We start from the raw sequence: 21,707 nt of genomic DNA on the forward strand, positions 1-21,707 counted from the left end.
CTGGGGCTGCGGACCTGGAGGGGCGGGAAGCGAGCGAGGGAGCTGCAGAGGCACCCAGGGACCTGGGGGAGGGCGCGGAGGCCATGGCCTCAGGGAAGGAGGAAGGAGGCTGTGGGCAGGATGGGGAAATCGGGGAAGTGCAGGCGCAGGACCCGCGCCCGGGCCCCGGGACGGAGACACCGGGCACCAGTGGAGCTCCGGGTGAAGCGGAGGCTGCGGAATGCGACTCCGAGGGCGCCTTGATCCCGCAGGGAGCGGAGGAGGCGCCAAGCGCCCAGCAGGTGCAGGGAACGAGCTCGGGGCTAGACGCTCAGGGTGAGGCCCCTGAGGTCCCCGAGGACGCTCGCCGGGAGCCAGAGGACCCCAAGGCTTCAGAGGCAGGGGAAGAGGCAGAATCTGGTCAGGAAGCTCTGGGAGGCAGCGCGCCAGAGTCGCAGATCAATCCAGAAGTCCAGGGACCTGTAGGGGACAACATGGACACAGAGGCCCCCGCAGGAGAGCCACAGGGGTCAGAGGGAGAGCCCCAGGGTGGAGGGGAAAGCAGCCCTCAGCCCCAGGATGAGGCGATTGAGATTGCAGCCGCAGAGGTTGGAGGGCACGAGCCCGGGGAGCTGGCGGGCGCTTCAGCCGCAGACGCCAAGGGGGAAGGGGAAACCCTGAGGAAAGATGGGTTCGAGGAAGCTGCTCCCGAGGAGGCAAGAGTAGACTCTGGCGAGAATGGGTTCGAGGAAGCAGCTCCCGAGGAGGCAAGAATAGACTCTGGAGAGAATAGGGACCAGGGCAGGCTCCAGGAGGAGACCGGGGAGGAAGAAGCGAGACCGGAATCCGGGTTGAAGGGACCCTGCGAGGAGGCGATCCAAGAGAAGGCCCCCGACGGCAGCCTTGATGGAGAGGAGGCCAAATCCACCGGGCACGAGGAGTCGCAAGTGGAGCTCAGTAACCACCTAGCGGAGGAGACCAGCGCCCAGGGCGGAGAAGAGTTGGGGCGAGTGAATGGACGTAGGGAGAACGGCCCAGCTTCGGAGGAGGGGGATCTGGGACAGGAGCACGACATCACCCTCTTTGTCAAGGTAAATCTCGCGTCCCAGGGCCTAGGACTGCTCTGTCGTTTTCGGTCTAGGCCAGCACAGATCCAAAACCGAGCTCAAGCTCTTCCATTGGCCAGAAGGAGCAGCTAGGGTTTCTCAAGAGTTAGGGATGTGAATGGGCTTTACTGGTTTGCCTAGAATGTGTGAGGTGCTATCCGCAGCACCGCAATAGTCAGCAGCACGCACTAGCAGTGTAAGGTTTGGAAGTCAGGCGCGCGCGCGCGTGCGTGCGTGCGTGCGTGTGTGTGTGTGTGTGTGTGTGTGTGTGTGTGTGTGTGTTGGGGGTGGGGTGAGGAACGGTGTTGCTCCCTTTGTCCTGAACATCCTAACTGGCTCTTCTAGTCCTAAGATTTAGGAGGAAAAAAAAAGTGACCCGCCTTATTGGTCTTCAAAAGATTTCTGCCAAAGAAGGCTTTAATCCTTGAAGTGAAAAAATGTGAACAGGTAGGTTCAAACGTGAGAATTCCCAGACTTAACTCTCGAAGGCCCAGAGCTGCCTGACATTTCAGCTGCAAAAAGCTACTTCGTTTTGGCAGAGCAGATCCTGAGCGTTCAGGGGCCACTGGGAAGACTCCTATATGCTGTCCGGTTTATTGAACATGTTAAGGTTTACTTTGGCGTACTTCAGAATGCTGGAGACTTGGACGTCATTTGTCTGCGTCATGTTTCTGGTCTCCCTTTAGTCAGGAAGAAAGCCGTGATTTCATTTTTTGAAAGAGTCTGTAGACACATGAGGAGGAAGTTTTGAGTGTAAACAGGCACTTTTACAAGGCTTCTACAAAAAAAAAAAAAAATGTGGACAAAGTCCAGCAGTGGCTCACATCAAGAGCTTTGTTTAAAAGGAAAAGTTCTTCCTGGGGACCTTTGGTCAGACCCCGGGAAGCTAGAGATAAGAAGATGAAGAATGCATGACATGTTGAACCCTAATCCTTCAGAAATACTTGCAAGTTTATAAAAGGTCTAAACCCCCTTGGCCGAGATTTTACTAAGTAAAAAGAAAAACGTTCCCAGGAGATTAACACCAGGATTTATTTAACCAAGAGTCTGGATGGCTGGGATCTGCCCGTGTTTCTAAACAGTGAGATGGTTCCTCATGCCCAGCACTGTTTTAAAGACCCCATGAGAGGGCGAAAATGGTGGAGTCCGACATGTTGGCACAGCCCTTCGCCTGTCCTGTGGGGACTGAAGTGCATGAGCCGTGTGGCTCCAGACTGTTCCCTTAGGGGAGATTTTGCATTGTTCTGATCACATGGCTTGTGATCCCTGCCAACCTGCTTGGGCTGCAGTTATGTAGCGAGCTGCTCCTTTCTGGCTGCTGCCTCTGCCCCATTGCCTGGCCCCTATTACTCTGTTTATTGCAGAGTTGCAAGTAAAATTCAACTTCCTGGCCCAGGCACAAGCCCTTCAGGACTCAATTCTTGCCTCCTTTCTCTCTGGCCTTTCCTTAGCATTGTGGGGTCCCCATGCCACTAATGGCACCGCAGCAGCAGCTGTAGGAAGGTACTACGTACCGTACCGGGGAGAGCTGCATTCCTGATCCTTCCAGCATTCCCACACACTTCACCCTCTGCCCCAGTGGAGTCTCCCTCACAGTTGCCCTGACTGTGCCTCCACTTGTCCGCAGCAGGCAGAAGTCCCTGAGGACTTCATCTGTGTTTGTCTCTTCCCTGGGCAGATTAAATGTATCATTACATTCTGAGTGCAGATGGCAGGTGTGGAAACGAGAAGGCTTTGAATGTGAAACTGGCCAGTGGGTCTGGAGCAAATGATGGCTTGGTCACTTTCTTGAAACCAGTTGGTTCCTTTCACAATACCATGGAGGTTGTTATGAAGTCTCAGGAATAAATCATGCTAAGCCCCTGGAGTTGTGCCTGGCCCAGCATTAGCAGTGTCAGGGGATAGTCTCCTGCTTCTGCTCTCGACCCCCAACTTCTTTGATGTGGTACAAGGAGTTCTCCGTCATTCTATTCCTGCCATTTTTTTTTTAAGGGAACCTCTCTCTAGGTATGGCATTATCTTCAATTTCTGGGGATGAGAATGTTATGAAAACTCAAACAACTATCATTGTGGATATTGTTCCAAGGTGGTTGGTTAGGACAATGGTCAGGGTTGCTTGAAGAAGGGCTTGCCCACGGTGGGTATACATGGGACATGGGTTGGATGAGTCTTGACTCCCTTCTTGTCCCTCCTCTCCTTTAGGAAAACAAGTAGCTCTCACTACAATGAGGTCAGGTGCAGGGTCATTTAAAACCTGCCTCACTTCAGTAAGGCTCTTGGTTTCTGCTGATCCTACTAATCTACCTCTCTGAAATCCACCTCTCTGAAATCCAGCTCTCTGAAAAACAAAGAAGAGACAATAAAACCCAAAGCAATAAACAGGCGAAAAGAAAACAAAAAAACCTGTTTGTACCACCTTGTCTTCTAGAGTCGTGACATTGTATTGCTAAACCCTAATGTTAGGCCAGAATTACATTTTGTTACCAGTTTAACCTTGCCTAGGCTCTTCCAGGGCCTCCTTACAGGCAGACTTACAGCAACACACTGGTCAGCTTTGTCGGCGAGCTAAGGCACACTCTCATGGTGGTTTTCCTGGGACCCATATGACCTCTTGAGTCCCCAGAGTTGTTATTTGAAGTCTTTCTTCCAAACAATGCACTTGGCCTGCACTCTGTCAATGACTTTTACTGCTTTCCTTATTTTTAACAAAGAAATACATTAGCTGTAATATTTTATATGTTATTACATATAAATTTATTTAACTATTACTTATTATAATATGCACTAGAAAGCTGGCTGCCTAATGACATGGACTAATAATAGCACTATTAATTCATTACTAATTCACTTTATGATTTTTGGCTGTCTGGTAGATTTCATCACTCATCGTTATGAGAGTTATCATGCTATTAACTTGTTGTTTGTTTTATTCACTGAATATACAAGGATGTGTTTTTGTAAAGGAGATACAGCCAAGGGGTTGGGGATTTAGCTCAGCGGTAGAGCGCTTGCCTAGCGAGCGCAAGGCCTGGGTTCGGTCCCCAGCTCCGAAAAAAAAAAAAAAAAAAAAAAAAAAGAAAGAGATACAGCCACATGTACAGCAAGCTAAGGAAGACCCCCTTAGGTTTTGTATGTCAAACTAATGGCTAATCATTAATCGATTATCTTTATTTTTCTTCCCTTAAAGAAGTATTAACTAGGTCACAAGATTATAGGGTGATCCCCAAATATATATAGTAAGAAATATCGGTTTCTTCTTCACTCAAGACTAGCAAAAGTAACTTTACACCACACGGTGGAGGTCGGGGTTGGGAAAAAAAATCAGCAAACTAAATACCCACAGAGGTTTAGTCATCAGGGAAGTCTGGCTCAGAACATGGTTTCTTCTGATCTAGCCTGTGTTCTCAGAGGCAAGGAGAAGACTGGGGGAGCCATAGCTTTTATGACAAAATTTACATGACTTAAAAAGATCCTCCATCTGACTAGTGAGTGACCCTTAGCTAGAGTTTAAGGATTTTACGTTATAACAGTTCACATTTCACTAGAACATAGAGGTATAATTGAGCCAGTGGGCTTGCATGGACCATCAGATCTGGATTGTTTTTTTCTTTTAAAGTGAAGCAAATCCAGTGAATAAAGTAAAACCCAAGAAAGACATGGCTTTTGTCTAATGTCATCAGAAGTGCCAAAATTAAATACGTTAATTAAAAGGCTGTGGAGCATGGCTACACTACACAGCTGGGCAGGATCATGCTAGGGCCTGCTTCTTAGAGATTACTGGTCGACCAGTAGGCTGTTGCTCCTCCCTGTGACCATTCTGCCCGGAGGGAACATGTTGAGACCTGTTCTGTGGGGCTTGTCTCTGGGGAACCTCCCAGGGAGATGTTATTTTCCCAACAGTGTGAGTACTGTGTGTTCTGAAGGGAAATAAAGAAGTATGAATCGCACAACTTCAGCTCTCCCCCTGAAAACAATGGTTCTCACTGTTTGTTTTAGGATTATCTTTTTAAACTGGATTGAAAATGATACACAGGAAGTCAGCACAGCATTGTTTAGCAGAGTGATAAGGAGGATGTGTGATTTTGCTCTCTGCCTACAACTAGACACACTGCGGTGGGGCCGAGGACATGGGTGGTCACACTCATCACTAACCTGAATGGAATCGGGTCTACTTGTTTCCGCCCTTAAACCTGGCCCTGCAGGAGGCTCACCCCTCAACCCCTCCCCATTCAATCTCTGCTTTCATTGATGAGGTTTTAATGTGACTAATAGTGAGAAGCAAGCTCTACACACAATCCTAGGTCCTCACGACTCCAGTCCAGCATCCTGTGGAAGATGAATACTGTTTGAGTCCTCCCTGAGGACTTCTTAGCATTAGGGCTGTGGATGCTGAGACTAGAGGTTTAGGCATATGTTTTTCTGCCCCGCCCTGAGCACACATGCCATTGCTCCTGCCATTGAGCCTTATGGGAGCGGTTGTGTCTCCTGCCTTTCACCATGAGCCCCTTCTTCTCACTTAGGTCCCAGGTTTCACACAGTGAAACATGCTCAGCTGCCCCATCTCTGGAAGCATCTGAAGACATTTGAGACACAGGACACTAGGTCCCCCCTTCCAGTTTAGACAGGTAGGCAATGCCTAAGAAGTGAAGAAGCAGTAAATCCCAAATGCTTTGGGTTCAGGGGATGCCCTGGATTTCAGGACAGTCTGTTAATGCAGGATGTATAAAGTACTATATTTGAACACTGGGTTAAAATCAGAGAACACGTTGGTTCATGTTTTAGAACATATTAAAAAAGACTTGAAGTTACCATAACAAAATACTAGATGCTATGTTATTATGAAGCACCGAAATTTATTTGGTTCACGATTCTGAAGGAGGAGAGGTCCAAGAGCACAGTGTTTGATTCTGGGTGGTTGTGTTATGTGTCATAGCATGTCAGAGGTACCATGGGATGGGACAGAACAGACCTAGCTAAACTCTCTTTCCTCTTTACCAATGTTGTCATGAGGACCCCACCCTATGACCTCATTTAAACCATCTCCTAACGTTCCCACTTCCAAATACTACTAACATGTAAATCTGGAGGCCAGAATTTCAGCACTTGAATTTTAGAGTCACATTGATAGTGGAGCAAACACACAAACAAACAAAAAAACAAAACAAAAAAAACCCCAAAAAACAAAAACAAAAAAACAAAACAAAAAAACCAAAAAGGTCCTTGTGTTTTCAGAGCTCACATAGAGTAGAGGATAGATAGACACTATGTGGATGATGTGGTGTGGAAGGGAGGTACTAAACAAGGCTGTACGCTATGCAGATGGGACATCTCCACAGGCTGGAAGCTGATGTGTAAAAGATCCAGCAGCTGCTTGCCCTCTCGAAGTCAGGAACACATCACGAAGCACATGATGACGGCGGTGAATGCTGCCTCTGTAGGGGGAGGGGCTGTGAGGATGGAAGGTACAGGCCTGCGGAGCAGCAGGCCCTGGAGACACAGCTCTCTCGCCAACAGCTTCCTATTTAATTATGTTTGGATAGATGCAACCATTTCCCTTTCTGCTCCACAGGTTACAGGCACCCTGGTAATCTCCAGGACAAACTCTTCAAGTTATTCTAAAATGCCTGGGCTAGACTTGAGCAGCTGGGTCTGCCCCCACAATGTTTTTATTCCGAGCAGTGCTAACTAACCCACGTTGACTGACGGGACACATCCCAGAAGGTGTGGGCTCAGTTGTGGTTACAAGGGCTAAGACAGCTTCCGTCCCCTTATACAAGATATAGGAGGCAGCAGTTGTCACTGTCACCAAAAAGTCTGACACTTTATGTCCCTTCTCCCTTTGTCAGGGAAAGATGGCCTTTTCTACCTGCATCAGACTTTCACCAGAGAGGTCTGGCATGAGCCTGGCAGCCTTCTCCTCAGACCCACTCCTTAGTCCCTTTTACCTGGAAGTGGATTTCCCCTCTGTCCTGCTGGCTAGAGCTGGTCAATGCCGCCCCCACCAGCAGCCCTTTCCCAGCACAGGGCAATGAGACGAGCAGCCAGTTTAGTATCCGTACATCTGAAACCCAAGACTAGCGTATTCAGTCCTAAGTGGTGGAAAGTATTAACAGAAGAAACTCTCTTAGGACCCATGGGAAGGAGGTAAACTAAGGTCTCGGCATCCATACAGGTTTTCCGAGCTGGCTATGCTTGTCCCCAAGGCGCTGGTTATAACTGCTTTTATTCAGTGACACCAGAACTGAGTCGTTGTGGCAGAAATTGTAGACCTCCAAGCCTACGATATATATCTACCTTGGGTTCTTTAAAGTTTGCTGACCTCTAGGGGCAGCAACTCCGGGTCAGCGCCTGAGGTAGAGAGGCTGCCATCTGCACAAAGCTAAGGTTCAGCTTATGTGGAGACAAGGGAACAGGCTGCAGAGTAAAGGACCCTGGGTTCTTCCAGAGCAAGCAGGAAACACGACGACACCAAGCATCTTCCGTAGTATTAGACGTTTATCTTCTCTACAGAGTCCATAGTTTTGATTTCAATAAGGTCAAAATAAAATACAGATTAAATATGTCCATATAAAATTTAGAACAGTAGGTGTATGTAGAGTATGTGACTCTTCCGTGAAACACACTCTGTCTTTTTTTTTTTTTTGATAAAAATTAGTCTAAGGAAGAGTGAACATGGGCTGGAGAGATGGTTCAGCGGTTAAGAGCACTGACTGCTCTTCCAGAGGTCCTGAGTTCAAATCCCAGCAACCACATGGTGGCTCACAACCATCTGTAATAGGATCCATTCCCTCTTCTGGTGTATCTGAAGACAGCTACAGTGTATTCATATATAATAAATCAATCAATCTTTAATAAAAAGGTGAACATAAGATATCCGATACAATGAAAAGCAGATCTTTCACCTCTGAGTATGAGCTTTTCAGATTTTTCTCCCTAGAGATAACTATTAAAGATCATGCCAGAGACATCATTGCATATCAAACTTGCATGCAAATCCCCTCTGTGTATTAGTAATTGCCTTGAAGAATTATGCTGACACTTAGAATCTTTATGCTCAAAGCATTGATCGTCCAGAGTTACTTGGGATGGGAATTTTGGAGCAGCTTGCATGGGTTGTAGTTAGGATGCTGGCTAGGGATGAAGGATTGATGGAGGAGGGCATCTCCTTCCAAGATGGCCGACTCACTTGCTTCTTGGTGGGAGATTCAGCTCCTTACCATCTGCTATGCCATGTTAGTGTCTTCTGGCCTGGCATGTAGGGGTTTACATCCAAGGAGAATCGAAGTAAAAGTTGTAATGCCTTTATGGTTTCCTCTCAAAAGTGTGTGGCTGGGGATGTAGCGCAGGTGGCTGCATGTTTGCCTGGCATGCCCAAGGCTCCGGTTTGATCCCCAGCACCATGTAAATTGGGTGTGGTGACATATGCTTGTGATCCCGGCAGTTGGGAGGTGGCACAGAGAATAGAAGTTCAAGACCACCCTGCCCATTACATACCGAATTCCAGACCAGCTGGTGATCCCTGGGAGCTGACTCAAAAGCAAAGGTGTGAGGTTATTTCACTCGTCTGACTAGAGTCACCAAGCTCATCCTTCTAAGAAAGTGGCCTTGGCATCACCTTCTAAAGGGGAAGCCAAGATACGTGCAGATACATCTTTTTAAATATTTAATTGCATTTTATTTACATTTTAAATGTTCTCCCATTTTCTGGTTTCCCCTCCAGAAACCCGATATCCCTCCCTGCTTGCTTCTATGAGGGTGCTCCCTCGCCCACCCATCCACTCCCCCCCACCTCCCTGCCCTGACATTCCCCTACACTGGGGCATCGAGGCTTGACAGGACCAAGAGCTTGCAGATACATCTCACCAAAGTCAATTCCAGCTGCCTCTTACAGAAACTGGCGCACAGGAAATGCTTTGCTCGTTTGTTTGGTTTCCGCCTGTTAGCATTTTCTTAGAAATCATCTTTTGTGCTTGTTGAAAAAGTCTTAGTGTTCTGATGATGGCGAACTGTAGACCTGTAGAATCAGTCCTCCACGATGGATTTGCAGGGTGCTTTTCTTCTCGGGTAGATACCCCAATCAGAACTGAGTACTGAACATCCTTGTAGGCATGCAACAGTACCTGAGGAACAATACCTGAAGAACAGCTTTGCCAGTGGAAGGGGGACGCATGCGTAGAATGTGTTAGCCCTTATTAATCTTCCTCCTCACAGATATGTTATGTAAAGCTTTTGATGTCCTGTGGACACTCCACTTTCCCCAGGGCCTTCCCCAACGCAGGTCCTGAATTATCAAACACTTTGAATCTGAAAGGTGGGAGATAATGGTATTGTTATTTAATTCGTGTTTCTGTTTAAGATGCAGACAGGTGAGGGTGCTTTTCTAGCTGAAATCTCCTGCCTCCTGTTCCTGAGTGGTCCTTCGATTTTGGCCTCATTCTTCCTGATTCCTAAAGGAATCAGACCGTTGTCGGTATTCATGCGTGTTCTGATGACCTCCGTGGGGATGCACTGGCCTTAGCGCTGAGGTGACTTAATTCTCTGGGTGATTCTTGTGCTTGGGAATCAGTGTAGGCTGGGGCCATACTCTCCCTTCATTGGCTGTGAAGTGCTCTCTGGCCCGAGTGCCCTGAGTTCTCCCTTACTCTCCCTTTAGCTCTCATTAATGGGAACACTTGACAAATGGAGGGGGCGGGGTTGTGGGGGAGAGACCTGGAGCCATCTTGAGGAGTGCTCAATGTTTAGGTTTGCTCTCCTCTTTTCTGTACACGGGACACCTCAACCCAGCAGGAGAAGCTCACTGCGCATCTTTACCAGTGTCTTCAGCCTTGTCCCTAGCAGGACCCTATTGTATCTCAAGCTGCAATAGAATGGAGGGGTGGGATGAGGGGTCAGGGCCAGGCAACTCTTGTTCCTGTCCTGGGGCACACCCAGTTCTCTGATGTGGCCTTGGAGCAATGGCCTGGGTACTGGATGCATCCCAGGCATCACTTGTGTCTGAGCTTCCCAGAACAAAGGCGTTATTGGTCTGCAGATGCGGAGAATTAACACTTCTTTTTCTGGTGCCTTTGATGTCAGGACCTTGGAAGAAAGTTCAAAGAAACCTGGGAAGATGCAATCTTTCCTCCGACTTTGTTTTCTTTGTTTGAACTCCAGGCTGAAGCCTTCTCCTCTGCTCCCACGAATAATCAGTCAGGACAAAGTTTTAGGTTGCTCTCAATGGCTTCTTGGCATCGTTTAGTTCTCCAGACAGAATTCAATCCTTAAGAAAGCTCAAAGGTGGTAGCTACCAGAGAGGAGAGGACAGTCTTTGTTCCCTGAACGGATATACCCTGACTCTGAGTTGTCAGTGGCAGTCCCAAGGAAGATTGGTTGTGGATGCTGGGGTTGCTAAGGTGGTACCTGTTATTCCTTCCTGCGGTGACTGTAAGAACAGGACCCTACTGCTTGTAGACACTGCCAACGCGTCTTCTGGTTTGCTCACGTTCGCCAAGTCCTGAGTGTAGAGCCTGTTCGTGCGGTGGATTAAATGGGTCTGCCTTCTGTGACATGCTGGCCAGTGAGAAGTAGGATTTGGTTCTCCTTAATCTGAGTGGGATTTGACCTTCATGACCCACAGGATGACTGATAGAATGTATCAAACGCCTACAATGCTGTTGCTTGTGGTCCAGGCTGTCAGGCTGGGTGTTTCTAGATTTTTTAGGGAGAGATACTTCTTATTCAAGGAACTGAAGCAAATGCTCAGACAGACTGCAAGAGTAGCAAGGAGACTTTATTGCAGTGGCACACATGAGGGAGGCTATTCAAGGGTCACAATTACTGTTGGCCTCTCTATGTAGAGCTTGAGAAGAGCAGGACCTTGGCTGCTCAGGGATGTATGCGCAGTTCTGTGTCTTGACTGGTCTTGGACTATGTAAGCTCACAATACACATTTTTTCCCATGGTGCATATGGTTTAATCACGTGTGCATCCAATGATGCCTGAGGTTAATAAGTTTAAGGGAAATAGGGGATTCTCCTCAAAGTTTACTCAGGTAACACGGTCTGCCTTATTATACATATCCCTTCCAATCAGTCTAGGCTGAACTGGCCCATTGTCTGGTGTTCTCGTGTTTGTTTTAGGGTGCTTTTTGAAGAGAAATGGGGCGTTATCAGAGGACTACGAAGAGCAACAACATATGCCCACAGTTAAAAGCAGATGTATGTGTAGCTTAGCGCTGGTGTAGATCAATGAGGTGGGGGTCCTGGGTTGCTGACAGTTTCCAGGCACATTGTTTACAGACAGATATGTGTATTATGTAAAGGCTACCAAATACATTAGGAGATGGATGTGTATACAGCCCAAGCCAAGTACAGACCCAGGCTGCTGCCATCAGGTTTGTCTGTCTCAGTGCTAGGTCCTTTATACCACTGAAGATCACTTCTGCCCATTCACTGATAATCCCGAGGTCACCATGCTGGAGAGGCCCCCTCCAACCCTTCTGGAATCTGTTGGTCCCAGTCCAGCCCAGCCTTACAGGACACTGGACACCCTTGTGAAGCCATATCAGCTTTCCCACAACTAGCCCATGCACCAGCTGATTGACAAGTGACTTTAACAAAGCCGTGTGGGGTGCAAGCATCCCTTGGGAAGCTTCATCCAAATGACCTGAGAGGGCTGGCAAGATGGCTGTGCAAGGCTGGCAACCCGAGGGGCCTGTCTGGATCCCACAAGGTGGCAGGTGAGAACAGACTGGGGAGGAACTGTCTTGTGACTTCCACGCTCAAGTCGTGGCGTGCGTGAGGAAGAACACGCACACAAATATACTACTTCTGAAACATCGCGAGGGAGAGCGCAGCAGTCACTTTAGATTCCTAATTCTGGAGTAGTCTGGCATGGCAATTGGTGATGGGTATGTATAAGCTCCCGTCGTTTCTAGTCTGGTCACCATAGGCAGGTCAGAAGGCCTATGATAGGGGTTAGGGTTGGGGGTTGGGGATCGGGGGTCAGGGGTTGGGGGTCAGGGGTCGGGGGTTGGGGGACTGGAGTGGGCAAGGGTAGTAGCAGGGAGGTGTGCAGAGGTGGTGGTTCTATCACTTCCTATTTGATTTCTGCATGTTTTCCCCTCAGAGTCAGTCTAGGGATTGAAATACTCTGTTATTCAAGCACCTTTAGTGCAGGGTGTGTAACAGCGGGCTGCATTATTAAGCAGGCTTTCGGAACAAGGTGTTCCTTTGTTGTAATAATTCCTTGTGAGAATTTTACAAGGAAATAGGCTTTTCATCTCCATGTAAAAGCCCTGGCTGGTATTGGGCCATATTATTAACTAAGGATTAAAAATAGCCCTGCATTTTCTAAGCCTCATTCACGAAAGGGGGGAAAAATGTCGAAGGACGTTCTCTTTGTTCACGTACTTTTCGTGACTTGATTTTACTTGCTGCGACAAGGAACACCAACATCACTAAGCATTTGGAAGCTGAAAGCTATGTGTGGTTAGACAATTAAGCTATGTGGGTCAACCCCTTGATCTCGCTAATAATAAATTAATTGTTACAGCGTTTGGCAAGAATAAATACTATACACACTTTGGAATACGTTTAGGATTAGGGGCCTGTTGGCAAAGGTGAGGTCTGAGTTTAATAGTCTTGAATGCTAAAGTGTATTTAGGAACCAGTTCTGAGTTATAGAGAGAGGAGTGGGGAGAAGGAGAGGCCGGGACTTTTGCCCTAACAGAGCAGAATTCCCAGTAACCTGCGGACACGTTTGACCAACCATGAACAGACAATGCACAAGGCTGCCCACCAAACACGGTTGGGCGGCCTTGTCAACAGCTCACTGTGCAGACTTTTTGAGAGAGAGAGAAAAAAAATACTCCACTTTTAATTTTTCTAAAATAAACCTATCTTTACTTCAGATAGTTTTTAGTTTTTCCCTTCCCGTCCTTAAGAGAAGTGGGAGCCATAGTATTTGTGTGTGGCAGACTTGCACAAGACCGAGGGTGCGGACTTTAGGCCGCCACAGCCTTTCCTTCCCCTCCCCTCAGGAGGGCAGGCGGCCCCCCCCCCCCCCACAGTTATTAGCTTCTTACTCTGCAAAGAAGGATCCTCATTTCTGCCTCTGGGTTTGCTCGCTTGTTTCTGGTTATTTTGTTGCCCCACTAGGGGGCAGACAAAGGTCAGAGGGACTCAGAACCAAATGGTTTCTGGTGGTGTCATTGAGGGTCCCCATCCCCAACCCCCTCATCCTCTCTTTGTAAAGAAACCGGAGACTTTCCTGGTGGTCTGCAGACACCTTTCTGGGTTATACCTGTCCTGCCCTCTCGTTCTCAACTTCAGGGTAGTCTTGCTCAGGTCCACCCTGTTCCTGACTGAGAGGAGAGACTGACAAAGTTACAGACTGTGGAGGAAGACAGGACATGGATGGTGCTAAGCAGAACAAAACTAGAGCAGGGGGTTGAAGGAGGGAGGAGAGGGGGCCTTGGTGGGGAGTCTTCCAACAGTAAAGTCAGGCACCACTTGTCATCAGCCTGGAAGAGAGACTCATGGGTAGGAATTCTAGAATTTGAGCTGTGGAATTAGAATCTGAGGTCTGTGATGCCAGCATCTCCCCAGAGCCCTGCAATTATTTCATGGCCCCTGCAAAGGTGTTCTCATCGCCTCCGCCCCCCAGCAGTAGTGTTTAGTTGGTGAATGCAGATGGCATGTGTGGTGTTCTAGCTGGCCTCTCCCGCTTGTACGCCACATTGTCTGTCTATGTGTGTGTTGGAACACTCAGGCTCCTGCAGGACCTCTTTCGCCAATTTTGGGTTGGTTTGGACTTGATACAAAAGTTGTTTCTTTGTACCTAGTCAAAGAAGAGAATTATCTATAGCACTGACTCCATGAAAAGGTCAATAGGTAGATTCTGCTTGTTTCACTCACACCCGGTTATGGACCCTTTGCTAATGTCTACTAAGAGGAATTCCTGGCTACCTCAGTGCGAGCGTGTTGAAGCCCAGGTCTTCAGGACTGTAAGCCTCTGGTGCACCTTACCCTGGGCGATAGCTTTTGGAATTGTTAAATACCAATAAAGCTCTTGCTGCCGGCACTCATGGTGTCTCAATAAGCAAACAAGAAGAGATCTAACGCTTTCCCTTACTATCCAGTTCACTCACAAGGACAAGTGTGTAGACCACTGGGCTTTGTTTATCAAACATTCTCCATCATATATGGGAGTACGAGGTTAGGGGACCAGAAACCGTCAGGAAGGGAGAGAAGCACGGTAAAGTCCACAAACTGAAGCTCACCCAAGCGGGCTGGCTCTCTCCTTCTATGCTGCTGTCATGGTCTCCTTAACCCTGAAGATTTGCTACTGGGTCAGGGCTGCCAAGGGCTTTAGTCCAGAGCCCTTGGAGGTCAGACAAAGACATTACACCTCCAGAAGTGCAAGTTACAGACACTTGTGAGCCACCGTGTGGGTTCTGGGAACTCAGCTCTGGTTCTCTGGAGGAGCAGCAATTGCTCTTAACCACTGAACCATCCCTCCTTCATTCCCTAAAGATGCTGCTGCCTCTGCTGCTTCTTCCCTTTCTCCTCTTCCTCCTCTTCTTTAAATAATGTGAATTTTTAGAACTATATGTGTTTTTAAAATAATCTTCAAATAGTGTGGGCCCAGGGAAAGCATTGCCCTCAGTCTTGTCCCCAAAGTCCTCTTGGTTCTTCTGCCTGTAACTGGTGTGTTCACATGTTTAGGTACATGTATACGGGCACCCTTAGAGGCCAGGGCTGTGGATTCTCTCTGGGGCTGGAATTACAGGTGGTTATGAGCCACCCTATGTGGATGCTGGAAGATAAGTGCAAGTTGTCAGTAAGAGCAGTGTGTGCTTTTAACCCACTAAGGTGTCTCTCCAGCCCCTTCCCTTGTTTTGCGAGACAGGATCTCTCACTGTGATTTGTGGCTTGTGAAGTAGGCTAGGCTGGGTGGCCAGTGAACCCCAGGGATTTGCCTCTCCTAACCTCTCCAGCACTGGGGTGACAAGCGTGCCACTGAGTCTGGCTCTCGAGTGGCCTGGTAGGGATTGAACTAGGGACCTCTTGTCTGAGTCTTCAGCACTTGCCTGACCACACTGTTTTCCCAGCCCCACGTTTTTTGAGTAAATTTTCTTTCATTGAGCCAAGTTAAGGGTGAGACGGGGGCAAAACCTCGTCCTCCTCGGCTCTCTCTTCTTGCGACGCCTGTGGAGGAAGAGAGTTCTCTGGGCCAGGGTCCCACAGATGATGGTGTTACTGTGGGTTTGGGCAGAGATGGTGTCTGGGCCTCCAGTGTACACAGTTGGTTCAGATGATGCACAAGAGTGGACAGGAGAGTCTAAAGAGGCATGTAGTTCACGGTAAAGTCACCAGTCCCTGAGACCAACACCCCACCTTCAATTCCTAGAGAAGTCTCATTTCAGTCTAGCAGCATGTTGACAGGAACTCTTCTAGAGGTAGGGGACAAAAAGTCAAGTTTATGCCAGTAGGGCCTTTCTTTCCAGTAGCCCAAGGCCTTTTGTGTGGAGCAAGACAGTTTTCTTGAGGTTTGGAGGGGGATTCTGGGGTTCTCTTCTATCTTCTTCCTCTGCCCAGGGAAAACTCTGCCCTCACCCTTGTCCCAGAAGTCTCCTGTCTCTTCTAGCTGGACCCGGTCTTCCATGTAAGGAGGACGTGAAACTGGGGGGAGGGGCATGGGGTTCTTGGCTCCCCATGTCCTTTTTGTTCTCTCTCTCTCTCTCTCTCTCTCTCTCTCTCTCTCTCTCAAAAGATTTATTTATTTAATGTATATAAGTAACTGTCGCTGTCTTCACACACACCAGAAGAGGGCACCAGATCCCATTACAGATGGTTGTGAGCCACCATGTGGGTGCTGGGATTTGAACTCAGGACCTCTGGAAGAGCAGTCAGTGCTCCTAACCACTGAGCCGTCTCTTGTCAGAGCCAGACTCACTCTTACAAAGACGGTTCTAGCCCTGAACCCGGCTCCACACGTGTGTTTTGAGGGGGCACTATTCACGATTCACTAGCACAGACTAGGGTATGGATGTAACCTGCAGTGTGACCTGTGGTGGCCTTCTTTGGGGATTGTGGCTGATGGGGATTTTTTTATTTATTTTTCTCTGCATTTGCTTCCTTAGGTTTGGCGGAGGCTTTCAGTTAAGCCAGACTCTGTTTCTCTGTCATCTCCTTGGAGGCCTTATCCGTTCCGATTACCCCATTGTTCTGTATGAAAGCTCTCTTCACGCCATCTCTTACAGCTTCTACGTGACACCCCCACTCCCCCCCCCCCCCCCCCCCCCGTGCAGCTCTTGCAGACTCAGGGATCATCATTGAGGTGTGACAAATTCAACTTCCTGGTCTCCCTACAAAAGACTCTCATGCTATTTCCCAAGCCCCTGTCCTGTTATAGGAACCTGAGAGCTTGTTGAAGGTCCCAGTAGGAACACCTTCAGGGTGTCCAACCTTCTGATGTATCATGATGCTGACAGTCACGCACTGTGGGGCTGCACGCATAGCTATCCCAAGACTCCTGGGGTCTGCAAGCCTTGGGTTGGATGTATATTTTTTCAAACAACAACATAAAAACTATACACCAGGAGGTTCAGGTTGGGGTGAGCGGGGTCCTTGTGCGGTCTGGTTCCCAACCTCTGTGGGTGAGAACACAGCACTGCCTGATACCTGCGCGGGCAGCTGCCCTCTAAGTATGTGCATCAATCCAGTCACAGTCGGCTTACCACTACACCCCACGCTCCAATCACAGTCATCACCTCCACACTCTTGGAGCAGAGTCCATATCCTTCTCCGTGTGACCATCTGCTGGCACTGCACTTCAAAAACACATGCAGTTTATTCTGTGCATGAGGTGAGGCTTTCCCACTTTCTCTAAACTCCGGCTTTCCAAGACATTTTTCATAAAAGCGAGTGGAAATCATGGTGATTCTGGGGACGCAGATTCACCTGGGTTGGAGTCGGGGTATGAGACGGACAGCTTTAGAAAATGTCCGTGTGTCTGTCCGTACGTACATGGAAATAAGCTGATTCACTAGCCTGATACCGGGCAGCTATGATTGTGCAATAAACGAGGGGCGCGGATCTGTGGACACCTAGCATGCCACCCTTCTTTGAAAACAGGAGTCTTCATTGGCTTTGCCCTGTGCCTGGGTTTTGGACACTGATGTCAAGCTGACCCCATGGTTGGGGAACCCTGAAACAGGTCAAGTCTCCTCCTTTTTTCCCAAGGATGAGGATGGGAGGTGCCAAAGAAGGCATGTGACTTGGAGAAAGCTTCCAGCTCAGCCAGCGTGTTGGCCTTGGCTGCTGTGCTTCTCTTTGTTTATCAAGCAGCTGATCCCATCGGGCCTTGGGCCAGGGCCCTTCTCCTTGTGTTGGTTAAGCCAGACCAAAGCTGAAAATGGGGGTGGTAGGGTTTCCAGATAACTCTGCATCATCTGAGGTCTCCTGAACCGCTTGAGTTGGACGTCGACAACTTTGAAGATTTACATATTAATTGTCCTGACCCAGAATCCTAGAGTGTATAGGGATTTAAAGACAGCAAGATGTCAGGTGACGCTTGACTGTTAAAATTAGCAGAGCACTCCTTCGGGATGGAGTTCTAACAACACTTTGTGATTTTTTTTCCCTCCTCCTCTTTAAATACTACACATTTTTGTCATAACCAATGCAGTGATTTTTTCGCTTTGAAAGTTTACCATCGCCTCTTGGTATAGTCTACACGACATGATCTCACGCACACCTGTGTAGCCTCTGTCCCCCCTCTCCTCAGCAGAACCACAGCCAGTTTGCTCCTAAAGTCTGTGAAACCTGGTATTTTGGTTTAGTTAAAGGACTTGATTTTAAATCTCTGAGTGTCAGGAGACTCGAGGAGGTTGACAGGGCCTGGCTCTGAAACACGAAGCTTCAGGTAGGCTCACCTAACTCACACTGAAGTAGGGCCCCACCTCACTCCACTGCAACCAAACTTGTTCCTCCACCTCTCTTTATCATTGCTATGTTAGCCCTTAGAGCTGTTCTTTTCTTAAAATTGTTATTCTTGTCAAGGTTCTTCCATTAAGGAAGACAACTTCAGGATAAACTAATTACCCAATTGACTTGACATCGCTCATGTTCTACTCATTAACAAGAAGCAAAGCTCGTCAAAGACCACAGCACTCATCAGCCCCATTAAGAGCTTCAATCGAGGAGCAGATGAGCTTCACCTCCTGGGCTGCTGCGCCTCGGTGCCTAAATTATTAGGTGACTGTCCTTCAGGGTTGCTGTGAGCAGCGTCTGTCACTACTAGTCTCAAAACGCCACCACTTGGTTGGGATAAAGAGCTGTCAAGTGTGTCTTCAGCACGTGGAGTTTATGAAGAAGGGACGGGAGTGCTCACTGGGCTTTCCTACTCCCCAGCGAGCGTCTCTGAGGGGGTGTTACCAGTACAAAGGTGCAGAAGGAGTCCTTAAATGGACCCGCCTGCTGTCTGGATGAAGAAACTCAGATAGAAAATGCTCCCCCAGGAAGATTATTGCTTTTCTGTGAGTTGTAAGTGATAGATGGGCAGTCCCTCAGAGGGACTGCTTTCTTCTTATTTTTTTTTCTAGATAGCTCTCTGAGATTCAGGCTTGCAAGCCAAGTTATGGGAGCATGTTTTAGGTAGATTCCTCCAAATGTCACACATCTCGTAGGCCTTCCTACGTAGATAGCCACAGAGTGCTGGTTCCTTGCTATATTTTCCTGCTAAAATGAAAACATTCCCAGAACCACACAGGCCCCAACCCCTGCCTCATGTTACCTCCCTTAAGAGCCCTTAAGAGATTTCTGATTTACTAAGGAACAAAAGTTGCTATAGAATTGCCGGCTCCCAGGAGCAGAGTCATATATCGGCCACTAAAACCAACCTGGGTATCTTTGAGGCCCCTGGACCGTCCCGCTTTGTTTGTAAGCAGCTCCAGGGTTTTCGCCTCCATAGTGCTTTTAAACACCACAGAGGGAAATGAGTCTGAAGAACGTGAGAGTGAGCAAGGGAATTCTGAACAAACTGGACTTGAAGGCGCTCAGGGTTCCTTCCCTGGGGTTCACTCTGCCCAGCACCCGGGTGTCCCTGCTGAGTGATTCACCTCCTCTCTCCCTGACTCCACCCTCCAATTTCATTGAGAAATGATGAACAAACCCGGAATTGGTATCTTCCTAACACGTTGTCCAGAGTCTACTTACTGGTCTCAGGATGTATTTTAATGGCAAGCCGTGAGGGCCCAGGTGTGTTTGTGATGGTGTTAACTTGGAAGACAGAAACACACTATCCCCTTGGTAGCTTTTGGTAGACTATAGAAGGTTGTTGGATAGGGAGAGCATTTAGTTCTGGTCTTCCTAGACTTTCTGGATTTATTTATTGTTTTCTGTTTTCCCACGCATCTGTGGAGTAGTCACGTGTGTGTGTGTGTGTGTGTGTGTGTGTGTGTGTTCCTGTCTCCCATTACCTGTGGTGTAGTCACATGCCCATGTTGGCATGTGTGGAGGCTAGGGGCAGTCATCAGCTGTCTTCTGCTCTCCCCACCTGATGCTTTGAGAGGCACTGAACCTAGAGCTTACTGCCCAGCTGCCCCAGGGCTCCTCTCATCGTCATCCCCCTGCTGGCACCTGAACTCAGGTCATCATATTTGCCCAGCAAGAACTTTACTGACAAGTCTATCTCCCTGGCCATAGCATTTGCTGTTTAACACTGAAATCCTGTGCACGAGGACACCCCATGCCAAGTTCTGGTGACATGTGGGTGATTTAGCCACCTAAAGGGGTTAAAACCTAAGGATACTTTTAGTCAGACTGTAGTTCCTGAGGGCGGGCCCTGGTGAATTGAGTGGCACACATGAAATATATCTTCTAACCACGAGGGGGCATCAGTGCCCTCCTGAAGCTGTCTCGGTGACTAGGTCTCTGAGGACAAGGTGTGAATCCAGTTAGAAAACTTCAGAGGTGATGTGAAGGAAGGAAGAGGTCTCCTGTGTTGATATTCAAACAGTTTCGGCAGTTCTGGAGTTCACACAGAAGAGCTGTCCTCTCCACCGGGGACAAAGGAAGCTTTGCCTACCTTCCCCCGAGCCTGTGGCCATTACGCAACCCCCTGGAGTGGCTCCATGAAGGAAGTTTCTAGAAATAGGCTAAGCACCTGCTGTGTCATAGGTTGTCTCTCTTTCTGACTTACTTGTAGCTCACCTGACAAACTGTCTCGGGCAAAGGTGGAGGATTTCCTATGGGAAGTTTAGCTGGAGGTTCTTTCTGGTTCCATTGTGATAGGTTACTGGAGACCAGGAAGCCTAAGAGACTCTGGTTTCTTTTCTTATTGCCTTGCTGGTCCAAGCACGGTGGTGTCTCACTGAAGCTCCAGGGTGCAGCCCACAGTCTTTCTTCTCTAGCTCCCTGAAGCCATTCTTTTCCTGGATCCAGGACGTCCTCCTTCAGAGAGAGAGAGAGAGAGAGAGAGAGAGAGAGAGAGAGAGAGAGAGAGAGAGAGAGAGAGAGAGAGAGCTAATTTCATCTCTGACTACCCTTCCCTGGTCAAACATTTCCAGACAACAGCCAGGGCAAGGTCTCCCTGTGGGAACCCATATGATTAGATTGGCCCTCTTAATCATCCAGGATAACACTTGCATCAAAAAACTTATACCTTGGGTATCATTCATTCACACCGCCCTCTCTGCCTCGTAAGGTGATGTGTGCATTAGGATGTTGGCATCTTTAAAGGGTTATCTCCCTCCCACCCCCAGTCTATTGTATTAGTAAATAATCTTCGAGCTTCTTTTCCTCACATTCTTGTCATTGTCAACCAGTGGTAGAGAGAGCTGTGGTCAAGGGCAGACCTGTTTGGAAAGCCAGTTGGGGTGTCGTCCACCCCCTCCCCCAGCTTCTCTCAGAATCAAGGATGCCAACCAATGCTTTCTCAGAAATAAAATGGGAAGAGCCGTCTGAAAGGCTTCTGTTAAGAGATGACTCAGTTTAGTACCCAGCACTTCTCATGTTTCTATCGAAAACTCGTTATGGCCAAAGGGAGCCCTGGCTTTGCCTGCTGTAAAAAACACCAGACCCAAACTCCTTGTCTGGGCCCAGGAGGCTGTGGCAGCCTGGAACCTGGAACGGCACAGACTCTGCCCCAGGGGGTCAGCTCCCTCCTGAGAATGTGGGGCTCTGTTAGTCAGCAGGACTCCAGGTGTACGGTGGGCTTGCAGAGTCAGCCGAATTGCCCTCCTCCAGGCTTGTGAAAGTTTCCCAGTGAGGAGATATAGTGTACAGAGCCTCAGAGCGCCAAAGGTGCCCTGAGGGGTGGAGGGCGGGCGCCTGTCGGGTGTCTCCCTCCCCCCACTTCAGCTGAGATCCTCAGTGGACCTCCACTGTCCTCTCCCACCATAGTGACCTTTGTATTTCTTACCTGCTTCTGACATTTGTACTCTTATTGTCGCTGTGGTTCTTGCAAGTCACCTCCAACCCTTGTGCAACAGGGCTGAGGAAAACGGTCCGGAAAGTTCCACTTTTCTCTGGAAGGGCTCTGATGAAAGCAGAGTATAAATAGCGTGGGAGCTTCTCCGCTTGTCGAGCATGATATGACCTGGCTACACGAGCCAGGTCCTCTGGTTCAAATCCTGCT

The 21,707-nt window shown here is 48.5% G+C and overlaps 1 protein-coding gene across 1 annotated transcript in view; it reads left to right on the plus strand.

Annotated features, from left to right (window-relative positions):
* Positions 1–21,707, plus strand: part of Clic6 (CLIC family member 6) — a 42,668-nt gene that overhangs the window by 365 nt on the left and 20,596 nt on the right. Inside the window, 1 exon segment of the mRNA NM_176078.3 lies at positions 1–1,070. This exon segment is cut by the window's left edge and continues 365 nt beyond it. Coding sequence (NP_788267.2) covers positions 1–1,070 — 1,070 coding nt within the window.

This window comes from Rattus norvegicus, chromosome 11, assembly GCF_021556685.1.
Source record: "Rattus norvegicus strain SHRSP/BbbUtx chromosome 11, alternate assembly SHRSP_T2T, whole genome shotgun sequence".
NCBI lineage: Eukaryota > Metazoa > Chordata > Mammalia > Rodentia > Muridae > Rattus > Rattus norvegicus.